We start from the raw sequence: 22,858 nt of genomic DNA on the forward strand, positions 1-22,858 counted from the left end.
AAGGGATCCAGAGGGCTTGTTGACATTATCAGAAGTAGAGGAGAAGAGTAAGAGCCAGAGGGTCAGCAAGCTGCAGAAGTGGGGGACGTTTAAGATTTCTGAGGTAGAAGGGATTTGGATTGTGTCACATTCTGAATGTGACCATGGAAAAGAGCCATTGACTTTAGTTCTGTTGTCCTTGTACCTCTCACTTATTTAGGTAATAAATGAGATAATAAACATTTCTTACCTTGATATTTTAAAAGGTGATTCTATAGATGCAGAGCTAAAACAAAAACCAAGTAGTAAGCAGAGTGTTTATTTTAAAATTACTTAAAAAAGGTTTACAGAGATGTGGATTTACATAACTTGGTGACATTAAAAAAATGTACAGGCTATTTCATATTATTGCACTTACTCTTTAATATATAAGGCATTTTATTTTACATAAATAAAGGATAATGTGTAGTATACAAGGGGTGTGGTGTCAATTAAGTCAACCATAAAATTAAGTGAGATGCATATGGGAGCACAGAAACAAAACCCAACCTACTTCAACCTTCACGGTATATCCTTGCAACTACGATATACATGTTATACACATATTTACCCTCATAGCTTATTGTGGATGAACTGACCAGTTAAAAAACCAAAACAATGAAAGTTTTAGTAGGACAATACCATTAGTGTTCACTCAGGAAGTGTGGGAATTCATTAGACTAATTAGAAATACTAGTCATGCCTTGAACACTGAAGACAAATAAATAGCTTTCTATTGTAGGGTCAAAAACAGTTTAGCTTTGCTTCCTCCCTTAAATTCCGAGGCCAGGGAACCCTTCTGGCAAGATCTACTAGAAACAGCTGATGACTCTATCATAGTTTATTCAGCCAGAGATCTACCCTTGCATCAGGGACTCTCAGAAGGCCATTCTGGTGCTTCACACTGCTCTAGAGAGTCCTGTCTGTTCGCAGAGGATTGTGCATTTCTTAACAGTAGGCACAGGTGGAAGAGTGGAGGCAAAACACAGTTTTCAGTGTTGACTTCAGTCTTTCTGTCATTTAGGCAGGAAAGCAGAAACTATAAAACTGACCCGAGATACTTAAAAAACAATCTAGCATGCACCTTGCACTGACTTCCTATAGTATCCTATATGGAACTGTAGTGAAATGTAGAAGCTAAATTAATCAGATCTGTCTAGCTTATTCCAGAACTACATTCTCTTTTGTATAAGCTGCTAAAAATATGAGAAGTCTGGGCTCACACCAGTCAGATATTCGTTCCCATCTGAGACCTCTCTGGGCCAGCTCCACAGAGGTTTACTGGGATTAGTCACTCAGAAAAATGATGCACAAAGGTAAGTAAAATGATGCTCAAGCACCTCCGTGATTAGGGTGGGTATGATGGCCCCTGAGTCCTTCTGGGTCTTGAAGCCATAAACCCAAGCTGAAGGGTGTTTAAAGAAGTCTCCAATGTGAAAGCCTTAGTGTCATCATGCACACAGTCACGTGCGCTCACTCGTGCTCCTCAGTGAGCCGGCCTGCGCCACCTGAGGATTTGGATTGTGACTACATAGTCTCCTTTACCTTGAAAGTGACTCACCTTCATTTCCAGTTTTCTTATTACATTTTGGTAAATGAAGCTAATGAAGCTTTGGAATTTAAGAACAGAAGGTACAGTACAAGGGGAGAGAAGCATTTTGTGACAAGGAACATCACTTCGAAAGGCAGCAGCCACTATGAGGAAGCTTGTGCTTTGAAAGGAGAGCAAGCAGCCGGGATGAGTATTCACAAGTAGTGTGAGTCACAAGTCTTCTGCCAGGAAACATTTTTGGCTAAAGAAAAAATTTGCAAACAAGAAAATAAAGACAGCAAAACCTTCAGTAACTGCAGAGCTATGTCATTACATCCAGGTCAGGAAAATAGATCCAATTAGAAATGTTACATTTCTTAAGCTTGTTGGGAAAGGGGGGAAAAATGACCAAATAAAAAGTCCCCTGAAGGAGTTTAGTTCCTCTGTTCCGATTGTAAATAAAATGCCTATGTTGATGACTCCAAGGATATGAAAAAGATACTTGATTTCTAACAATTTAAATTAGTGGGTTGGAGTGCAAAAAATACAGAAATGGAAACCCAGTGACAATGATATTTTTACCTGCTCTTGTGTTGACCAGTCTTGAATTCAAGCGCTTACTCAAGACAAGTTGCAAATTACAGGCTAGGTGTTTTCATAGCTGGCACTTCCTGCTTAGTCTAAGCAGTGAAGTTCATGGCTACTTAGTAGAGTCTATTGGAACTGCATTTCTGTAAAATAGCCTTACGACTTACACTTTCAGATCATGATCAGCATTTCATGGTGATCATTAACTCATCAAATTGAACTCTGCATCCATATATTGCACATTATACTAAAAAATAAAACTTTCTGTATTTTGCTTTTTCATTTTTGGACAATTCCTGAGCTCAGCCTAACCATTTTTTTAAGTCTCATTTTCTTTTCAGGGTAAGGTAGACCCTACAGGTCCTTCCACTGAATGTGCCTAAAAGCATTCTGTTGCTTACTCATGAAATTTTTATATAAAACTATCATTGTTTTAGCTGTGACTTTTGTGTTGCCCCTCAGACTTTGTTAGCTCCCCAATTGCCAGGACTGGGTGTGCTGGGAGAGGTCGCAAGAAGGATGCAAAGGTCTAAATGTTTCAAAGGAAGCGGGCAGGCACTGGGGCAAAATAAGCCTTCCAGGCCTTGGTGATCCAGGTGGAAGGTTTCCAGAACTCAACTTCATGTATAAGTGAAAACTTGGAGATTTTTATAGTCCTTGCCTATGCCAGTGTTTCTTGTTTCAGTAACCGTCATTTAAAGAAGTCATTCTGATTTGTTAAAGAAGGGAACTGAGAAAATAAGATTCTTGTTAAAAAAGGTAACAAGCACTGCTGAGTGTCACTACTAGTGCTGGTTTCATGAAGAATTCCTGTGCTTTCTAATTACTAACTGCACAGGCCCTTCTGGGACAGACTTCATAATATTCCAGGCATCGAAATGCATGAGTCCAACCAGGGGCTTTCCGTTAATGGCAAGAATTTCATCTCCAGCTTCTATGGTTCCAGCTTGTTCAGCCGCACCACCTGTGAGGATACAGAATCATGGCTTGGTATTTTTATACTGTTGAGTGTCCAAGGACACTAGACACTTAAATGAGAAAAATCTCTAAATGATATTCTTAGGGAAATATTTCATAAGACATAAAACAAAGCATAAACCCGTAAAAAGAAATTCAACTACATAAAATGATTCAAATCTGTAACCTCTTCCCTCCCCCCTAAAAAACATAAGCACCTGATTAGAGGAAGATATTTTCAATGTATTTAGTCAATAAGGGTTCATATCTAGACTAGATAAACAACTGCAAATCAATAAGAATACAAAGAGAAAGGAGAGCAAAGGAAAGCAATAGCTAAAATTGAAAGACCATTAAGTAAGTAAAGGAAAATAGGTTCAACTTCTGTTTGTTAAGACTGATATATCCAAGTTCTGAGAATCAGTGACGAGATTACTTGATTACTTACCCACAAAGTTTAATCGTATTTCTGCATCACAGCTTTGTGTACGTTACAGCAAGTTTATGAGCTTTGAAAAAACACAAGTTTGAGCCCTTTCCTATTTACTGCATATAGATACCTAAAACTATTGTATTGAAGAAGAAATGCACATTGGCCGTGGAGGCATTTTTATCATGGAAAAAAGGGCACTGCGAGAGAAAAATTACTAAGTATGAAAATAATTTTCTCAGAAATCTGAGTTAGATCTCTAAGCAGATGTATCTACTTCATCCTAAATTTCTGAAAATCACTGTTAATTTTTGATGTTGATACATGTGTAATTATAGTGGATTATAAACACTGAGAAAAATACAGCTGGGGGAAAAGTTCAAATCCGACCCACTCAAGGAAAAAAAACATGTTATGTTATTAATGATAGAGGCAGATACTGTCATTAGAAAAGGGATAAGCCCTCACCAACATCAGCTCTATGGTGGGAGCAGAGACTGGGTCCCAGTGATTGTTTTCTCAAGACACTCATTTTGGAGGTACTGAAACACTGATGTTGGACATAACCAGTTACACTGGGTCAGCACATGCATCCGGTGTCCTGCTCTAGGAATATTGGCTAAAGGCCCCATAGGTTTCTGAGCTACTTGATTCTAAGTTCATGGTGGGTTCCAACCAATCAAAACAGGAGGCTGTGAGTTAGTGGAAAGTGCACGGAATAGCCATTAGACTGGGCTTTGGTCTCACATCTGTGACTTCAAGCTACAAGGTTCTCTAAACCTCAGTTTTCTCATCTGGAAAATGGTGATGTTAGGATCTGTCTTACTACCACACTAGGTTGTTACAAGGACTGGATGAGATGAAGTAGCTGAAGGTCCTTGATGAACCATTCAGTGTTGTGCAGACCAAAGGGTGTGCCAGCTTCTGGATTTCTCTCTCTTGTTTAAAACCATTGCTGTTTTGGGTTTTTCTGTAACATGAGGCCAAAAAGAATCCTAACTGATTTGATCAGGGTATGTCTTCTGTCCATTTATTGAGGTTTGTTTCTAAGTCCTTTAGAAAGCTTTAGTGCTTTTTCCAGAAAAGGTCTTGGGTAGCTTTTGTTTCACAGAATCAGCCTCTTTACAGTTGTTACTATGAATTGGTATTGCATTTGGTCTTTTTTCCCCCACCATTCAGGTTTCTATCTGAGCTGATCTTGGTTACTGTACATAGATCCAGCTTGCTTCTTGAGTTGCTATAGAGTTTTCCATTTTTATAAACGTTTTACCCATCATTCTGCTACAGATAGAAATTGGAACTGTTGCCTAGCTCCCATTTTAGCAAGCACTGCCAAATTTTTCCCCAAAGACATGAACAAATAGATACTTCTACCAGACAGCAGGAGCGCTCTACTCTTTCCACATTCTTGCCAACACATCATGAGATTTATTTAATGACCAAGCTAATAAAAAAAAAAAAGGTTCTTAGTCATAAAGTCTGAACTTTTCCTGTATTTCTTAGCCACTGATTTAACTTCTGTTGATTTTCTATTCTTTTCCCTTATCCAATTTTTGTCTTTATTTTGTATTTTTCTTTTGAATTACAGTTCTTTATTCTGGACATTAGCTTTTTGTTGGTTGAACACACTGCAAGTATCTTCTCGTCAGTCACTTAGATTTTTTATATTGGCTTATGACTTTTTTGCCATATAAAAGTTAAACATTTTTTCTTTAATGATATGTGCTTTCTATGTTATGTTTAATCCTTATAGTAATTTGAAATAATGGTTATTGATGCTATATAGGAAGTTCTGTTGATTTTTAAATGTTGATTATGAATTCAGCAAGATTGGTGAAATACTTATATTGGCTTAATATTTTATTCTCAGATTTTAAAAAATCAGAACATAAAATTTGCCAATAATGACAAATTGTATCCCTATATTTCCAACCTTTATACCTCTTGGCTTATTGTGGTATTGATATTCATGGTAAAGTGTTGAAAAAAAACATTTTAAAGTCAGCCCTAACATAGTAATGACAATGTTCTAATCTTTATCTGGATGGTTGCCGCTTCACACAGGAAGTTATAAATAATTATTTACTGCTTTTTTCATTGATAAAATCCCTGGCCTTTAAGAAATCTTTAGGGACATATAACATTTAATTATTATTCAAAGATTATTTCTTTGTTTTACCCTGATGGAAGAAATTGAGTATTGCTGTATTGCTTTTGGTGCTCGGTATAAAGGCACAGGAAAACAGAAAACCTGTGCCCATTAAATTTGTAAGAGTGAAGTAAAGGTAAGATAAATCTTTGGTTAGAGCTAAGCCTGTTGCAAACAAACCTGATTTACTAGTCTCCAAAAAGATGGAAGGGAGGGATCTGCTGAATAATATTCAGAAACACTTGAATGTCTTTTCACAACAGTAAAACTCCAGGCTTGCACACAGGAGCATGTAAAGTGCTAGTTCATGGAGCATGTATGTGCTTCTTTCTCTTCCTCCTCTATCCATTTGTTATATAGTAGGTTTCATGGTTTTCTAGCCAGAGCTAGAGACAAAGGCCTCCAAGTTGTCCAAGAAGTTACCCAGGCGACGTTCTTACTCTGTTGGAAATCGATCTGGAGGATGCTTCTGTCTCCTGGGACTTCTCCACTTCTGTGCTGCAAATTCCACGGTATTCCTGGGCCTGACCTCCTCAGTGGCCTCCTTGGCTGCTGCTTCCACTTTAGCTTCAGGTGTTTCTGTCTCACAGGCCTTGGACACCTCTTTGGGCTGTGAGCTGCTGGCCTGCAGAGGCTGCGCTGGCCTGTGACTGACGATGGTGGCATTGTGGGTGTCTTAAAATACCTGTTTTGTGATTACTCTTGAATCATAGTTGTGCTGGGTGCGATGTTTCAGGCCGACAGATACAGATCCGCAGGTCCTCTGAAGGTGTTATTCTGTTGTCGTCTGGATTCACGCTGCCGGTCTGATTGCAGTGCCTTTGTGAGCAAGCTGTGCCTTTTCTCTGTTGGCCTTGTAGATTGCTTTATGGTTCTTTATATTCTGAAATTTATTGTGATATGTCAAAGTTTCAGTTTTGATAAAATCCATCCTGTTCTGCATATGATAATTTTCAGTCTGAATACTGTTGTTTTTTAATTCTAGAAATTTCTGAGTCATGATTTCTCCAAATATTTGCTTTCTCTCTGTTTTTTCCTTCTGGCGCTCTTCAATGTTTCCTCCTCCTCTCTCAACGCCCTTTTGTCATTTTTCTCTAGTCTCTTGTGCTTAGTTTTTATGGGTGCTTCTAGCTTGATTTTGATAAATTCTCTCTTCATTAGGATTAAATACACTTTTTAATACTAAATTAATTCATTAATTAAAAAATATATTTGCATTTTTACAAACAGGGTTTTGTGTCTGTTATAACATAGCTGCCTGCTCTTTTTGGTCTTGTTTCATGGATAATATTCCTGCCTATTTTTGAATGGATTCTTCTCTTTACTGATTGGGTCTGTTGGCTACCTCTCATGCAGTGGATTTCCTCACGCACTTTGTAATCTTTGAGAGCTCTGTGAGTGCTCTTACTGTCAAGCTAACAAGTGTGGGTTTTCTCCCTGCCCTCAGACCGTGATTCTGGACATCACACACAGCAGAGGCCTGAATCCTGCATATGCCTGTCCTCTGCCTGTGGGATCGTGATCAGGCAGCCTGTTCCTGGCTGTCCCACAAGCTATAAGGCAGAGCTGTTTTGACCCCAGTCACTGGCAGAAGCCTGGTTCCAGGCACACACAAATTCAGGGGGTGCTTAGCCTCTGCTCTTGGGTGGACGCTGACTCCCAGTACTCGCTGTGCATTTCCCGCCCCTGCTTGCTCCTTCAGGCTTCATTTCCACTTGGATCCATGGGGTTGTTTTTTAAAGTAAAGCTCTATATTGAAAACATAATTTTCTAATAATATGCTGTACCAGGAGTAGAGAGGTGGCTTCTGAATTATTATGTAATTGCAGAAATATACCACAAGGCTTCTGACTAAAGGGTCATTAAAAAAGTAACAACCCTTGGCTAAGAATTGACCTTAATGCTTGCTGACCTACTTATATTCTCTTAGATGCTCAAACTGCAAATGTGTTTTGGATGCTACATTGCAAGGAGGATGGGAGAAGTAGATGTCATTGAAATAATCTCTTCATGAACTTGAATAATTATATAATCACACTTACAACATGTATATAATGTATATGCATACTATATAATAACTATATATACATATATATGTATCACATATAATATACACATATATACTGATATCCTTAGGATAATTACATTGTTAATATATTTTGAAACTCAGGAACCTGAAGACATTTTTGAGGACTGTCCAAGATGATAAAAGGAATCATTCAAGTTCATAAAGAGACCTCATATCTACTATTTCAATGACATTTACCATCTTACTTTTTTTTTCTTTTAATTAAGGTATGATTGATATATACTCTTGTGAAGGTTTCACATGAAAAAACAATGTGTTTACTACATTTACCCATATTATCAAGTCCCCACTCATACCCCAATTCAGTCACTGTCCATCACTGTAGTAAGATGCCACAGATCCACTATGTGCCTTCTCTGTGCTACACTGTTCTCCCTGTGATCCCCCACACCATGTGTACTAAACATAATACCCCTTAATCCCCTTCTGCCTCCCTCCCCACCCACCCTCCCAAGCCCCTCCCCTTTAGTAACCACTAGTTCATTCTTGGACTCTCTGAGTGTGCTGCTATTGTGTTCCTTCAGTTTTGCTTCATTGTTATACTCCACAAATGAGGGAAATCATTTGGCAATTGTCTTTCTCCGCCTGGCTTATTTCACTGAGCATGATGTCCTCTAGCTCCATCCATGTTGTTGCAAATGGTAGGATTTTTTTCTTTCTTATGGCGAATAGTATTCCATTGTGTATATGTACCACATCTTCTTTATCCATTCATCTACTGATGGACACTTAGGTTGCTTCCATATCTTGGCTGTTTTAAAAAGTGCTGTGATAAACATAGGGGTGCATATGTCTTTTTGAATCTGAGAAGTTGTATTCCTTGGGTAAATTCCAAGGAGTGGGATTCCCGGGTCAAATGGTATTTCTATTTTTAGTTTTTTGAGAAACCTCCATATTGCTTTCCACAATGGTTGAACTAGCTTACATTCCCACCAGCAGTGTGGGAGGGTTCCCCTTTCTCCACATCCTCACCAGCATTTGTTGTTCTTAGTCTTTTCGATGGTGGCCATCCTTACTGGTGTGAGGTGATATCTCATTGTGGTTTTAATTTGCATTTCCCTGATGATTAGTGATGTGGAGCAACTTTTCATGTGTCTGTTGGCCATATGAATTTCTTCCTTGGAGAACTGTCTCTTCATATCCTCTGCCCATTTGTTAATAGGGTTATTTGCTTTTTGAGTGTTGAGGCGTTTAAGTTCTTTATATATTTTGGATGTTAGCCCCTTGTCATATATGTCATTTACAACTATATTCTCCCATACTGTAGGATGCCTTTTTGTTCTGTTGATGGTGTCCTTTGCCGTAGAGAAACTTTTTAGTTTGATGTAGTTCCATGAGTTCATTTTTGCTTTTGTTTCCCTTGCTCGAGGAGATGGGTTCAGGAAGAAGTTGCTCATGCTTATATTCAGGAGATGTTTGCCTGTGTTGTCTATTAAGAGTTTTATGGTTTCATGACTTAAATTCAAGTCTTTAATCCATTTCGAGTTTACTTTTGTGTATGGGGTTAAACAATAATCCAGTTTCATTCTCTTGCATGTAGCTGTCCAGTTTTGCCAACCAACACCAGCTGTTGAAGAGGCTGTCATTTCCCCATTGTATATCCATGGCTCCTTTATCATGTATTAATTGACCATATATGGTTGGGTTTATATCAGGGCTCTCCAGTTTGTTCCACTGGTCTATGGGTCTATTCTTGTGCCACTACCAAATTGTCTTGATTACTGTGGCTTTATAGTAGAGCTTGAAGATGGGGTGCGTAATGCCCCCAGCTTTATTCTTCTCAGAATTGCTTTGGCTATTTGAGGTCTTTTGTGGTTCCATATGAATTTTAGAATGATTTTCTCTAGTTCATTGAAGAATGCTGTTGGTATTTTGATAGGAATTGTATTGAATCTATAGATTGCTTTAGGCAGGATGGCCATTTTGATGATATTAATTCTTCCTATCCATGAGCATGGGATGAGTTTCCATTTATTGGTATCTTCTTTAATATCTCTTAAGAGTGTCTTGTAGTTTTCAGAGTATAGGTCTTTCACTTCCTTGGTTAGGTTTATTCCTAGGTATTTTATTCTATTTGATGCAACTGAATGGAATTGTTTTCCTGATTTCTCTCTCTGCTAGTTCATTGTTAGTGTATAAGAATGCTACAGATTTCTGTATATTAATTCTGTATCCTGCAACTTTGCTGAATTCAGATACTAGATCTAGTAGTTTTGGAGTAGATTCTTTAGGGTTTTTTATGTACAATATCATGTCATCTGCAAACAGGGACAGTTTAACTTCTTCCTCGCCAGTCTGGATGCCTTTTATTTCTTTGTGTTGTCTGATTGCTGTGGGTAGGACCTCCAGTATTATGTTGAATAGAGTGGGGAAAGTGGTCATCCTTGTCTTGTTCCCTATCTTAAAGGAAAAGCTTTCAACTTCTCGCTGTTAAGTATGATGTTAGCTGCGGGTTTGTCATATATGACCTTTATTATGTTGATGTACTTGCCCTCTATACCCAGTTTGTTGAGAGTTTTTATCATTAATGGATGTTGAATTTTGTCAAATGTTTCTTCAGCATCTATGGAGATTATCATGTGGTTTTGTCCTTCTTTTTTGTTGATGTGGTGGATGATGTTGATGCGTTTTGAATGTTGTACCATCCTTGCATTGCTGGAATAAATCCTACTTGATCATGATGGATGATCTTTTTGATGTATTTTTGAATTTGGTTTGCTAATATTTTGTTGAGTATTTTTGCATCTATGTTCATCAGGGATATTGGTCTGCAATTTTCTTTTTTTGTGGTGTCTTTGCTGGTTTTGGTATTAGAGTGATGCTGGCCTCATAGAACGAGTTTGTAAATATTTCCTCTTCTTCTACTCTTTGGAAAACTTTAAGGAGGATGGGTATTAAGTCTTCACTAAATGTTTGATAAAATTCAGCAGTGAAGCCATCTGGTCCAGGAGTTTTGTTCTTAGGTAGTTTTTTGATTACCAGTTCAATTTCGTTACTAGTAATTGGTCTGTTCAGATTTTTTGTTTCTTCCTTGGTTAGTCTTGGAAGGTTGTATTTTTCTAGAAAGTTGTCCATTTCTTCTAGGTTATCCAGTTTGTTAGCATATAATTTTTCATAGTATTCTCTAATAATTCTTTGTATTTCTGTGGTGTCTGTAGTGATTTTTCCTTTCTCGTTTCTGATTCTGTGTATGTGTGTAGACTTTTTTTCTTGATAAGTCTGGCTAGGGGTTTATCTATTTTGTTTATTTTCTCAAAGAACCAGCTCTGCTTTCATTGATTCTTTCTATTGGTTTATTCTTCTCGATTTTATTTATTTATGCTCTAATCTTTATTATGTCCCTCCTTCTACTGACTTTGGGCCTCATTTGTTCTTCTTTTTCTAGTTTTGTTAATTGTGAGTTTAGACTGCTTATATGGGATTGTTCTTTCCTGAGGTAGGCCTGTACTGCAGTATACTTTCCTCTTAGCACAGCCTTGGCTGTATCCCACAGATTTTGCGGTGTTGAATTATTGTTGTCATTTATCTCCATATATTGCTTGATCTCTGTTTTTATTTAGTCATTCATCCATTGGTTATTTAGGAGTATGTTGTGAAGCCTCCATGTGTTTGGGCGATTTTTCATTTTCTTTGTGTAATTTATTTCTAGTTTCACACCTTTGTGGTCTGAGAAACTGGTTGGTACAATTTCAATCTTTTTGAATTTACTGAGGCTCTTTTTGTGGCCTAGTATAAGATCTATTCTTGAAAGTGTTCCATGTGCACTTGAGAAGAATGTGTATTCTGCTGCTTTTGGGTGTAGAGTTTTGTAGATATCATTGCTTAGGTCCATCTGTTCTAATGTGTTGTGCCTCTGTGTCCTTACTTATTTTCTCTCTGGTTGATCTGTCCTTCAGAGTGAGTGGAGTGTTGAAGTCTCCTAGAATGAATGCATTGCATTCTATTTCCCCTTTTAATTCAGTTAGTATTTGTTTCACATATGTAGGTGCTCCTGTGTTGGGAGCATAGATATTTATAATGGTAATATCTTCTTGTTGGATTGACCCCTTTATCATTATGTAACGTCCTTCTTTGTCTCTTGTGACTTTCTTTTTTTGAAGTCTATTTTGTCTGATATAAGTACTACAACTCCTGCTTTTTTCTATTAGTTTCATGAAATATCTTTTTCCATCCCTTCACTTTTAGTCTGTGTATGTCTTTGGGTGTAAAGTGAGTCTCTTGTAGGCAGCATATAGATGGTCTTGTTTTTTTATCCATTCAGTGACTCTGTGTCTTTTGATTGGTGCATTCAGTCCATTTACATTTAGGGTGATTATCAGTAGGTAGGTACTTATTGCCATTGAACACTTTAGATTAATTGTTAACAAAGGTTCAAGGTTAACTTCCTTACTATGTAAGAGTCTAACTTAACTTAATATGCTATTACAAACACAATCTAAGGGTTCTTTTCTTTTTCTCCTCCCTTTTCTTCCCTCTCCATTCCTTATCTGTTAGGTATCATATTCTGTGTTCTTCCTCTATCCCTTGATTTGACTTTGGGGGTAGTTAATTTAATTTTGCATGTGCTTAGTAATTAGCTGTTCTACTTTCTTTACTGTGGTTTTATTACCTCTGGTGACAGCTATTAAACCTTAGGAACATGTCCATCTATAGCAGTCCCTCCAAAATAGACTGCAGAGATGGTTTGTGGGAGGTAAATTCTCTCAACTTTTGCTTATCTGGAAATTGTTTAATCCTTCCTTTAAATTTAAATGATAATCTTGCTGGATAAAGTAATCTTGGTTCCAGGCCCTTCTGCTTCATTGCATTAAACACATCATGCCACTCCCTTCTGGCCTGTAAGGTTTCTGCTGAGAAGTCTGATGTTAGCCTGATGGGCTTTCCTTTATATGTGATCTTACTTCTCTCTCTGGCTGCTTTTAACAGTCTGTCCTTATCCTTGATCTTTGCCATTTTAATTATTATATTACTATATGTCTTGGTGTTGTTTTCCTTGGGTCCCTTGTGAAAGGAAAGGAGCGACACACAGCAGCAATTCACCGGAGAATTCCGCTTTATTGGGGAAAAGTGCTGGGTTATATAGGAAGGGGCATAACTAGGAAGGAGTAGAAAAGGGAGCATTGCCCCTTCCTATATAACCCAGCACCTTTCCCTAATAAAGCGGGATTCTCCAGTGAATTGCTGCTGTGTGTCGCTCCTTTCCTTTCATTGGTGCCGAAACCCGGGAGATGGGACACCCCAACTGGGCCCCGTCTTCCCCCGACACCAGCAGCAGCTTGCCCTCGTCCTCTTTTTCCGGCGCTGGCTCCTCACACTCACCACTCCTCTTTGGCCTTTAGGTAAGTTTTCCCCCAGAGTGGGCCACTCTTCCCCGAGCTATCGCAGCGCCATTGATCGTGATCGTCCAGCAAGGCCCTGACGCTCAGGGACGAGGAGGGAACTCTCCCCGCCTTAGGCCTTCACGGCTGCGGCGGACCCTCAGGCCCTTCCTCCAACAGCCATAAACGAGGTGACTCCTTTGTGGATGAGAACGCTCCCTTTTCCACTCCTTCCATTTTACCTGCCGAAATCTGTTCTGTCCGCCGAAAACTCCTAGTACTAGATACCTCGGACTCCGGCACTCTGCCTTCTTAGAGAAGTCTGGGTGACGACCCACACTTCGTAAGAAACCGACTCGTATACGAGTTTCCGCAGACCCCCAAGGATCATCGGGGACGCCCTTTGTCTCCTTGCGGTCTGCTCCCAGTCCGAGGGTCTCCTGTCGTCTTCCCCTGTTTGTCTCCTTCTCTGTCCTTTAGCCATGGGAGCCTCCTCATCCCTCCCTGAAAGTTCACCTCTTGAATGCCTGCTCAAGCATCTAGCCACCCTCTCCCTGACGCCTGATATAAAACCAAAACTTCTCCGTAAATACTGCTCCCAAGATTGGCCGACATACCCCCTAGACAACAACAACCAATGGCCCGCAGGGGGAACTCTTGATCCTAACATCACTCATGATCTCTTTAACTACTGTCAGCGCCTGAAAAAATGGAAGGAGATTCCCTATATTGAAGCTTTCCACCTCCTCCTCCCCCCGCCTACCCCCAAGTTCTCCTAGCCTGCAGGCCGTCTCCCCCGCAGAAGCCTCCCGTTCACTCCCTTCCCCCTCCTCTCCCACAACAGCCCCTCCCCCTTCCTCCACCACCATCTCCTCCCCCACCTCACCCCCCTGCAGATCAAGCCTGAGCCTTTCAGCCCCCCACTAAGTTCCAAGAGCCTCCTCTGTCTTTGCCCCCATCACCTGTTTCTCCCCCACAGACTGAGCCAGAACCCTTCAGTCCTCCTCAGACTTGGTCCCGAGGGCCTCCCAAAATTATCGCCCCCCTCCGGGAGGTAGCAGGATCCGAAGGCATCGTGCGCGTTCACGTCCCTTTCTCCTTAAGAGATTTAGCCCAACTTGAGAAACGCCTAAGTTCCTTTTCCACTGATCCCACAACATATATCAGAGAGTTTCAATAGACCCTCCAGTCATACAGCCTCACACATAACATCATGACATCTTCATGCTCCTGGCCAATACCCTCCTTCCTGAAGAGCATAGATGAGTTTGAGACTTCGCCCAAATGCACGCCACCTAAACCCACAAGACTGACCCCACCTACCCCCCTGGCCCCACCGCTGTCCCCGAACAAGACCCACACTGAGATTGTAACACCGCCGTGGGTCTCCGCTCTCAAGATATCTTCGCCAGCTGCTTAATAGCAAGTCTGAAAAAAACAGCTCGTAAATAATCAGTTTTCAAAAGCTCCCTCCGAGTTCTTAGACAGACTCACTCAAGCCCTATTACAGTTACCAGCCTGGACCCAGAAACGCCTGACGGGAGACATGTCCTTATGACATACTTCCTAGCTCAAAGCTACCCCGACATTAAAGCTAAACTCAAAAAGTTAGAACAGGGCCCCGCTACCCCACAGACTGAGATCTTAACAGTGGCCTTTAAAGTCTTCCATAACGGGGAAGAGGAGAAGGAATGCCGTAAACAAAAAGCTGATCAGGCCAATTTCCAAATGTTGGCCCAGCTGATAAAACCACAACCTGGGCGCCCTTCTACAAACAAGCCCCCACCAGGAACTTGTTTCAAGTGCGGACAAGAAGGACATTGGTCAAGGGCATGCCCCTCCCCCAGATCTCCTACCACCCCATGCCCCAGATGCCACAGAAAGGGCCACTGGGGGTCTGATTGCCCAGCCACCCGAAGGGGAGGCTGGACGAACAACCCCCATCCTAAGCCCTCCATAGTGGGGCTGGCAGAAGAAGATTGACGGGGCCCGGGAGCTTCTCGCCCGACCATTTCCATCACCAAACAGGAGCCCAGGGTTACTTCAGTAATAGACGGTCGCCCCATCTCCTTCCTCCTAGATACAAGAGCCACCTTCTCAGTCTTGCAGGAATACCGGGGGCCCTACCATGCCTGCCATTACTCCTACAGTCAGGGTAGGACGTAAACAGATTTTTCCCATTAAACCCCCCCCCCCCCTTTATGCACAACCCAGGACAATCCCATACCTTTCTCCCACTCCTTCCTGGTTATGCCCCAGTGTCCCATCCCTTTCCTAGGATGGGACATCCTTACTCTCCTCCATGTTTCCATAACTATATCCACTCCCACAGCCCCCAGTACTCCCTTTCTAATGGCCCTCACAGCCGACGACCCCCCTCTGCCCAATGAAAGCTCCAGTTTCGCCCTCATACACCCTGTAAATCCCAAAGTTTGGGACATTACAAGCCCCTCCATGGCTCTATGTCCTCCTGCCTCTATCAAACTATGTGACCCCTCTCAGTATATCTGTCAGGCCCAATACCCCCTAACCACTTCAGCCCTCATAGACCTCCAACCCATCATCCAAAATCTCTTAAACAAAAATTACCTCAGACCCACTCACTGCCCATTTAATATCCCCATATTAGCTGTTAAAAAAACCAACGGATCTTTCCGCCTCATCCAAGACCTTCGCCTCATCAACATGGCCATCGTCCCTATCCATCCCTTAGTTCCAAATCCATACACCCTTTTATCGCGGATCCCTGCCTCAGCCTCCCACTTCTGAGTCCTAGATCTCAAGGACGCATTTTTTTCTATCCCTCTGGACCTCTCCTCCCAAGATTTCTTCGCCTTCACCTGGACGGACCCATACAGAAGACATTCTGAACAACTCACTTGGACAGTTTTGCCACAAAGCTTCCGAGTCCACCTTATTACAATACGTGGACAATCTTCTACTCTGCAGTCCCTCGTGGGAACAGTCTCAACTTGACACTGCCTCCCTACTTAACCTTCTAGCTTCCAGAGGTTACCGGGTATCCCCTGTCAAAGCTCAAATCTCTTCCCCTTCTGTCACTTACCTCCGATTTCTTCTATCTCAACAAAGAAAGTCCATTACCTTAGACAGAAAACAGCTCCTCTCTGACCTGCCCGTTTCCAAAACTAAGACAGAAATCCTTTCCTTTCTAGGCCTGGCTAAGTATTTTAGAGCGTGGATCCCTAACTTCTCCCTGTTGGCAAGACCCCTATACGACCTCAGCAAGGGCCCCCCTGAAGAACCATTATCCTCCTCACCCCGACACTCCTTCATTAAGCTCTGTTGAGCCCTTATGGAAGCCCCAGCTCTCCATCTTCCTGATTTGTCAAAGCCCTTCTCATTATACATTCATGAGAAGTCCAGTCAAGCTCTACGAGTCCTAGGCCAATATTATGGCCCATCCTTTGCCCCAGTAGCTTATCTTTCCAAGCAATTAGACCCCACAGTTCGGGGATGAGCCCCCTGCCTATGGGCATTAGCCGCTGGACAGCTCTTGCAGAAGGAAGCTCATAAACTGACATTCGGGGCGCCCCTTACCATTCTGTCCCCACATCACCTAAAAGATCTCTTAACCTACAAAAGTTTACAGACTTTCCCTCCCTCCAGACTCCTGACCTTACTGTCCTCTTTCCTCCAAAATCCCGTTCACCCCCTTTGCCATCCATACCCGAATCATGACTTTTTCCTCCTTTACTGCTCCCTCGCTCTCTCTTGCTTTTTCTCCTCATTCCTATTCTCTTCCCCGCCACCCCAGCCTCCTTTGTACGGCGATTCAAAGTAAGACAGACTTACACACAGCATCAAACAAAAGTTACTGCCCTCATTGCCACATCAGACTGCCCTCTGAAAGGCTGCTCTGAGCCTTTATACCTCCACTTTCCTCCCTCCACTGAAGTGTTCACTAGCAGCTACCTTTATTCTCCCTACCTCTGCTTCCTCTATGACCAAAGACAAGCCTGTTGCAGGCGATGGCAAGACACCTACGGAGATGTCCCTACTGGTCTTGCATCATTCACTACATGGGTAACTCCCGGTACCCACAGTATTACTCCTCAACCGTTTCATGAAATATCCCAACAGCTCATTCTCCTTATCAATCCCAGATCCCTGAGACTCTCGATGGGCCGCCGGGGTCACAGCCTCAGTTTACTATGAAGAGTCCTTGACCCCCCACGGTACCCTTCATATCTCTCGAGAGTATGTTCCCTCTTACTCCCAGATCTCTCAAGTTGCATCAGATATTGGACATTCCGAAAAAGTCATTATCCAAACTCTTGACGGCACTTCTTCATCTTCTTATTCCTCCTACTCTTAGTTACAGCTTATTCAAGACACCACCATCTTTCTCAACCACACCCTCAACACCGCCAATTGTTTCTTGTGCGCATCACTACAGCGCCCATTGCTGGCCGCCGTGCCCCTTAATATTTCCAACTACTCCTTCCATGCAGAAGGACAACCCCTCCGCCCCCTGGCAGACATACCCCTATGGGAACCAGAATATGCAGATAATCTCACCATCCACCACTGTGTAGGCCCAGCTCTACCCCCCTCCAGCGCACTTCACTGCCTCTCTATCTACACCCCTACCTCTGGCTCTAAGATTTTCACTCAACTGGGACACTTCTTTTGGTGTAATGGCAGTCTTTTCAACTCACTGCCTCTCAACTCCAATATACCCTGTATTCTCATCACCCTAATCCCACAGCTTACACTTTACAACATGGCAGAATTCCTTGAGCTCCAACCTCCCTTGCCCTCGCGCACAAAAAGGGCTGCTTTCCTTCCCATCATGGTCGGTATCTCTTTGACCACCTCAGCCATTGGTGCAGGGTTTTCGAGAAGAGCCTTGAGTCACTCTCTATGGGCAATTAGAAATCTCAACGACAAACTTGAAAGAGCCCTGACATCCACTGCCGATTCCCTAGCCTCTCTCCAAAGACAGGTCACTTCGCTAGCTTAAGTCACCCTTCAAAACTGGCAGGCCTTAGATCTGCTTACAGCCGAGAAGGGCGGCACCTGCGTCTTCCTTCGGGAAGAGTGCTGCTATTACATCAACGAATCCGGCATTGTAGAAACTGACATTACCAGACTCACCGACCTTGCCTCCAGCCTCTACTCTGCTTCCAATTCCAACCCATTCTCTTCAGTACTAACAAACCCCCTCCTTACCTGGCTCTGGCCCATTGCAGGCCCTATAATAATCATTCTTCTCGCCTGTCTCTTCTTACCCTGTATAATAAAGTTCATCAAATCCCAAGTCAGAAAAATCTCTAATCAAACTTTCAACCAGCTTTTACTCAGGAACTATCAGCTTCTGGCCACAGAAGATCCCTCACCCTCACGTAACCTCCTCACCACACGCTGAGATGGACCCCTCTCTCCGCTGGAAACTGTTCCTGGAAACAATGGCTGCAGACGCCTGGCTTCTGGCACCTGTATCCTCTTGGCACCATTGGAATCAACAAGTCCTCGACCTATGGTTACAGGGAACCTTCATTGATTTCCAACCTGAAGAAGTCCACATCTACTCGTCCTTACTGTGGGGAGTCCTATCAACCCTTTCCCCCCAATCCTCAAGCCCTCACTCCCTTCTCCGCCCCCATTCAACAGGAAGCAGTCAGAAAGAAAGCAACGTCCACAACCCCATAGAGGAGAAAGGGGGGAATGAAGGGCCCCCACCAGTAAGATGGCGAACCTCCGGCTTCTCTTCTGGGTCCTCGGTTCCCGACGGCGCCACCTAAAGACCAATCACCTCTCTCCCCACTCCCACTCCCAGCACCTAGCCAATAGCCACCTGCCCCGTAGAAGTAACACCACAATCACCCCATGCCCCTTCCTATATAACCCAGCACCTTTCCCCAATAAAGTGGAATTCTCCGGTGAATTACTGCTGTGTGTCGCTCCTTTCCTTTCACCTTGTGTTGGGAGATCTGTGGATCTCCATGGCCTCAGAGACTATTACTTTCCCCAGATTGGGGAAGTTCTCAGCAACTACCTCCTCAAAGAAACTTTCTATCCCTTTCTCTCTCTCTTCTTCTTCTGGTATCCCTATAATGTGAATATTGTTCCATTTGGATTGGTCACACATTTCTCTCAATATTCTTTCATTCTTAGAGATCCTTTTTTCTCTCTTTGCCTCAGCTTCTTTGTATTCCTCTTCTCTAGTTTCTATTTCATTTATCATCTCCTCCACCATATCTGATCTGCTTTTAATACCCTCCATTGTGCTCTTCAATGATTGGATCTCCAACCGGAATTCATTACTGAGTTCTTGAATATCTTTCTATACCTCCATGAGCATGTTAATCATTTTTATTTTGAACTCCCTTTCAGGAAGAGCCATGAGGTCCATGTCATCTTTCTCAGGGGTTATATTAATTTTACTCTGAACCAGGTTCCTTTGGCATTTCAGATTTGTATATGGCGCCCTCTAGTGTCCAGAAGCTCTACTCTCTGGAGCTGCTCAGCCCCTGAAGCAATGTTGGGGGTCGCAGGGGAGTGGTATTGGTGCCTAGGGGGAGGAAAGAGCTGTTCCCCGCTTCCCAGCTGCTGTGCCTGTCTCCACTGCCTGAACCAGTGGGCCGAGCACACAGGTGTAAGCTTTTGTCCCAGAGCACCCGGATATGGATCCCTGCTTTCCACCAGCGGCTAGAATCTCAGTCTCTCCCAGGAATTCTGCCTATCTTAGCTTTCCAACCCCGTAATCACGAGAGTATCATGCAAGCACCATGAAGTGTAGGTTTGTGCTCCCAGAGCATATCTCCAGAGTTAGGTGTTCAGCAGTCCCAGGCCTCCACTCCCTCCCTGCTCTGTTTCTCTTCCTCCTGCCGGTGAGCTGGGGTGGGGGAGGGGCTCGGGTCCAGCTGGGCCACAGCTCTGGAATGTTACCCTGTCCCGTGAGGTCTGCTCTTTTCTCCAGGTATATGCAGTCTGGTTCAGTCCTCTTTCTTGTTGCTCTCTCAGGATTAGTTGTATTAATTATATTTTCGTATTATATGCAGTTTTAGGAGAAAGCCTCTGTCTCATCTCTCATGCCACCATCTTTAATCTAACCTACATCTTACTTTCTTGCAGTCTAGTATTTGCAATTTTAAGTGACTGCAGTCTTGGATGATGTTTAAGTACCCCTGATTACAGCTGTGATGGCATTTTTTAGCTTGGTATGTTTACATCAATAGCATATTGAATATTAAGAACACAGAGAAAGAAATGTGGAGTTTGGGATACAGTACAGGTTAGGGGCAGATTCTGGACCAGACTGCCTGCTTTCAAGCCTGGTTCTGCCACTTACATCTGTACAACCTTAGGGGCTTGCAGAACTCCCCCGTGCTCAGCTTCTCCTTTGGTAAAACCAGGATAATAACAGTACTTATCTAATAGGATTGTTATGTAGATGACATGAGTTAGTATGTGTGAAACACAATAGGGCTGATGCACTGTAAACCCCATATGTCACAAAGCATTAAAAACTATTTTTCATTTCCAAATGGAAGGCACTGATATACACAGAAAGAACACAGGGCTGGGTTTTCTAGGATGTTACCTTTGTACACTCTCTTAATGAACAGAGGCCCATCTCCAGACATAGATGATTTTCCTCCATCCAGACTCAATCCCAGCCCAGCCGAAGTCTTCAGCACTTCAACACACAGAGCGTCGTGTGCAGCTGCACTTTTCTTGGCAGCCAAGGCATCTGTAAAAGTAAGGACAGGGTCCTCATCACCTCATGTCCAGTCCCCCCAAATGTCCCATGTACCTGGGAGCCCTGATAACAGCTGAGGCCAGAGTTAGGGTTACCTCCCAAATTCGGAGCTGCCCTCCTGGCCTTGATCCTGCTGTCTCTGTACCCCTTGCTCTCTCCTCAGCACTTTCTGCAAGTGTGGACATCGCTTTTATGGCCAACCAGGAAGCCCCAGAAGCTACACTGCTAGTCAAGCCCCTATTGGTGCACGTCCCAGTGAGGACTGATGTCATACTGGCAGAACCAAGTTCGATTTCTTGCCATCCCTGGCTGCCAATGGTAGCAGAGGTCACAGTCAGGTATTGAAGACCTGAGACCCAGATGCCTGGTGAGACTGGTCACTCTGCCGTTTCCTGATTCCTTTCCAAGCCTCTGTGGGGACCTTGGCCACAGCTCCTTGCTCCAGTCTCCTCCCCTTCAGCACAGTCTGGCCCCATGGAGCCTCTTCCCCTTCCCCTTCTGCCACACATGCCAAGTTCACCTGTGAGGGGTGGCCCTGCCTCTGGCTGCCCACTCAAGTCACACAGTGGCAGCCTTCAGTGCCATCTCTTCTCTCTGCTGTGGGTGACGCCTGTACCACAGCACTGAGCTGGGCCTACACTGCCTGCTAGTTTGCAGAGCCTGTGTAAGGCCCACCTTCGGTGTCTGAACAGGGATTGTAAACTTGCCTTTTATTTCCCTTACTTACATGCTGTATTGGTGAAGGATGCTGAGAGAGTTGAGTGGAAAGGTGCACTTAGTTGCCTGGGAGTCAGGGAAGGACCACAACAGATCAAACTGCCCACTTAGGGCTGAGCCAGACCAGCATCACTGCCTTTAAGCCACAGGGACTGGCCTTTATATTCAAAGAAGGCCACACCTGGTCTGAAGGAAATTTACGAACAATGGGAGCCCCATGACTTTGTAATAGTGATTTTATTTGCTGTTAAACAGGAAACAGCCCATTCCAGAGGCTCTCAACTCTGGCTACACACTGGAATCACCTGGGAACCTTAAAAAGATACTGATGCCGGCCCCACCCCAGCCCACCCCTCAGAGTTTCTAACTGAACTGAGCTGGGGAAGGGCCTGGGAGTCAGGACTTTCAAAGCTCCCCAGGGGCTGCTAGGGTGCAACCTACTGCCTGCAGCCTACTGCTTGCAGCCCACTGCCTGCAGCCCCAGGTGGCATGCTCCCAGGCACATTACAGAATAACTGCAAAGGATCAGTAGAGCCCTGGCAGGGGGCTGAAGGAATGGGAAGAACTAAATTTAAGCTCTGAACATGTTTACAGTGTGATAACTCTGCAGTCTGGCACAAGGCCAGATGCCCTAAAGGTGTCACAGGAATACTTAAGGATTATAAATGACAGGCTAGCCTTTGATATCTGACTTCATGAGTCTTAAAAACTCTGGAAGGAGTAAGTGCCAAGTGGTTTCCTTCAACAGGTTAAGTTTCCAGGATCCCACTGAACATGGATCGAGTAGTTGAGACAGTGCTGGGGCAAAGATGAGCACGGCAAGGTCTGATAACTAAGGTGTTTCCCTCTATTGAGAAGGGCCTCAGCTTTCGAGAAGAGTGAAAGCCAGCAGGCCGAGAACACCTCTGACACTGGGGAGACCTCGGGACCAGAGGAGCCGCTCATTTATTCAGTGGAATCAGTGCCATTTTCAGTAAAGTCATTACAAACTGCTCAGGCCACGATGAAGCCACATGGAGCAGAGGGGAATCCAGCTACCTTGACTTATCAGAGAGAGGTGCTGGGAAGCAACAGGGGGTCCCCCGCGCCCAGAGCACAGTGCCCTGAGCTGCGCTTTCGTAGGCTCTGCTCTGCCCTCTGGACTAAAGAGAGGTCCCTCCCGACCAAGAGAGAGGGCACCACAGATGTGTGAAGTCATTCCATGAGGGCAGTAACCAGTCTGTGCTTCAGAAATGGAAGCAGTACTTACTTCTGATAAGTACTCGGTACTGCTTCCGGTGTGGCCTTGGCATGATGGGATGGAGGGCATGCGGAGGATCTGTTCTTGAACCTCTT

At 43.4% G+C, this 22,858-nt stretch overlaps 1 protein-coding gene across 6 annotated transcripts in view; it reads right to left on the reverse strand.

The window, feature by feature from the left end:
* Positions 1–282: 282 nt before the first annotated feature.
* Positions 283–22,858, reverse strand: part of PDZD2 (PDZ domain containing 2) — a 356,418-nt gene continuing 333,842 nt past the window's right edge. For all 6 annotated transcript variants that reach the window (XM_057496082.1, XM_036926632.2, XM_036926631.2 and 3 more), the window contains 2 exons: positions 20,648–20,797; positions 283–3,101 (listed from right to left, as the gene is read on the reverse strand). In XM_057496082.1, the coding sequence (XP_057352065.1) occupies positions 2,935–3,101; positions 20,648–20,797 (317 nt within the window). In that variant the 3' untranslated portion in view covers positions 283–2,934. The remainder of the gene's footprint in view (positions 3,102–20,647; positions 20,798–22,858) is intronic.

Source organism: Manis pentadactyla, chromosome 2, assembly GCF_030020395.1.
Source record: "Manis pentadactyla isolate mManPen7 chromosome 2, mManPen7.hap1, whole genome shotgun sequence".
In the NCBI taxonomy this organism is placed as follows: Eukaryota; Metazoa; Chordata; class Mammalia; order Pholidota; family Manidae; genus Manis; species Manis pentadactyla.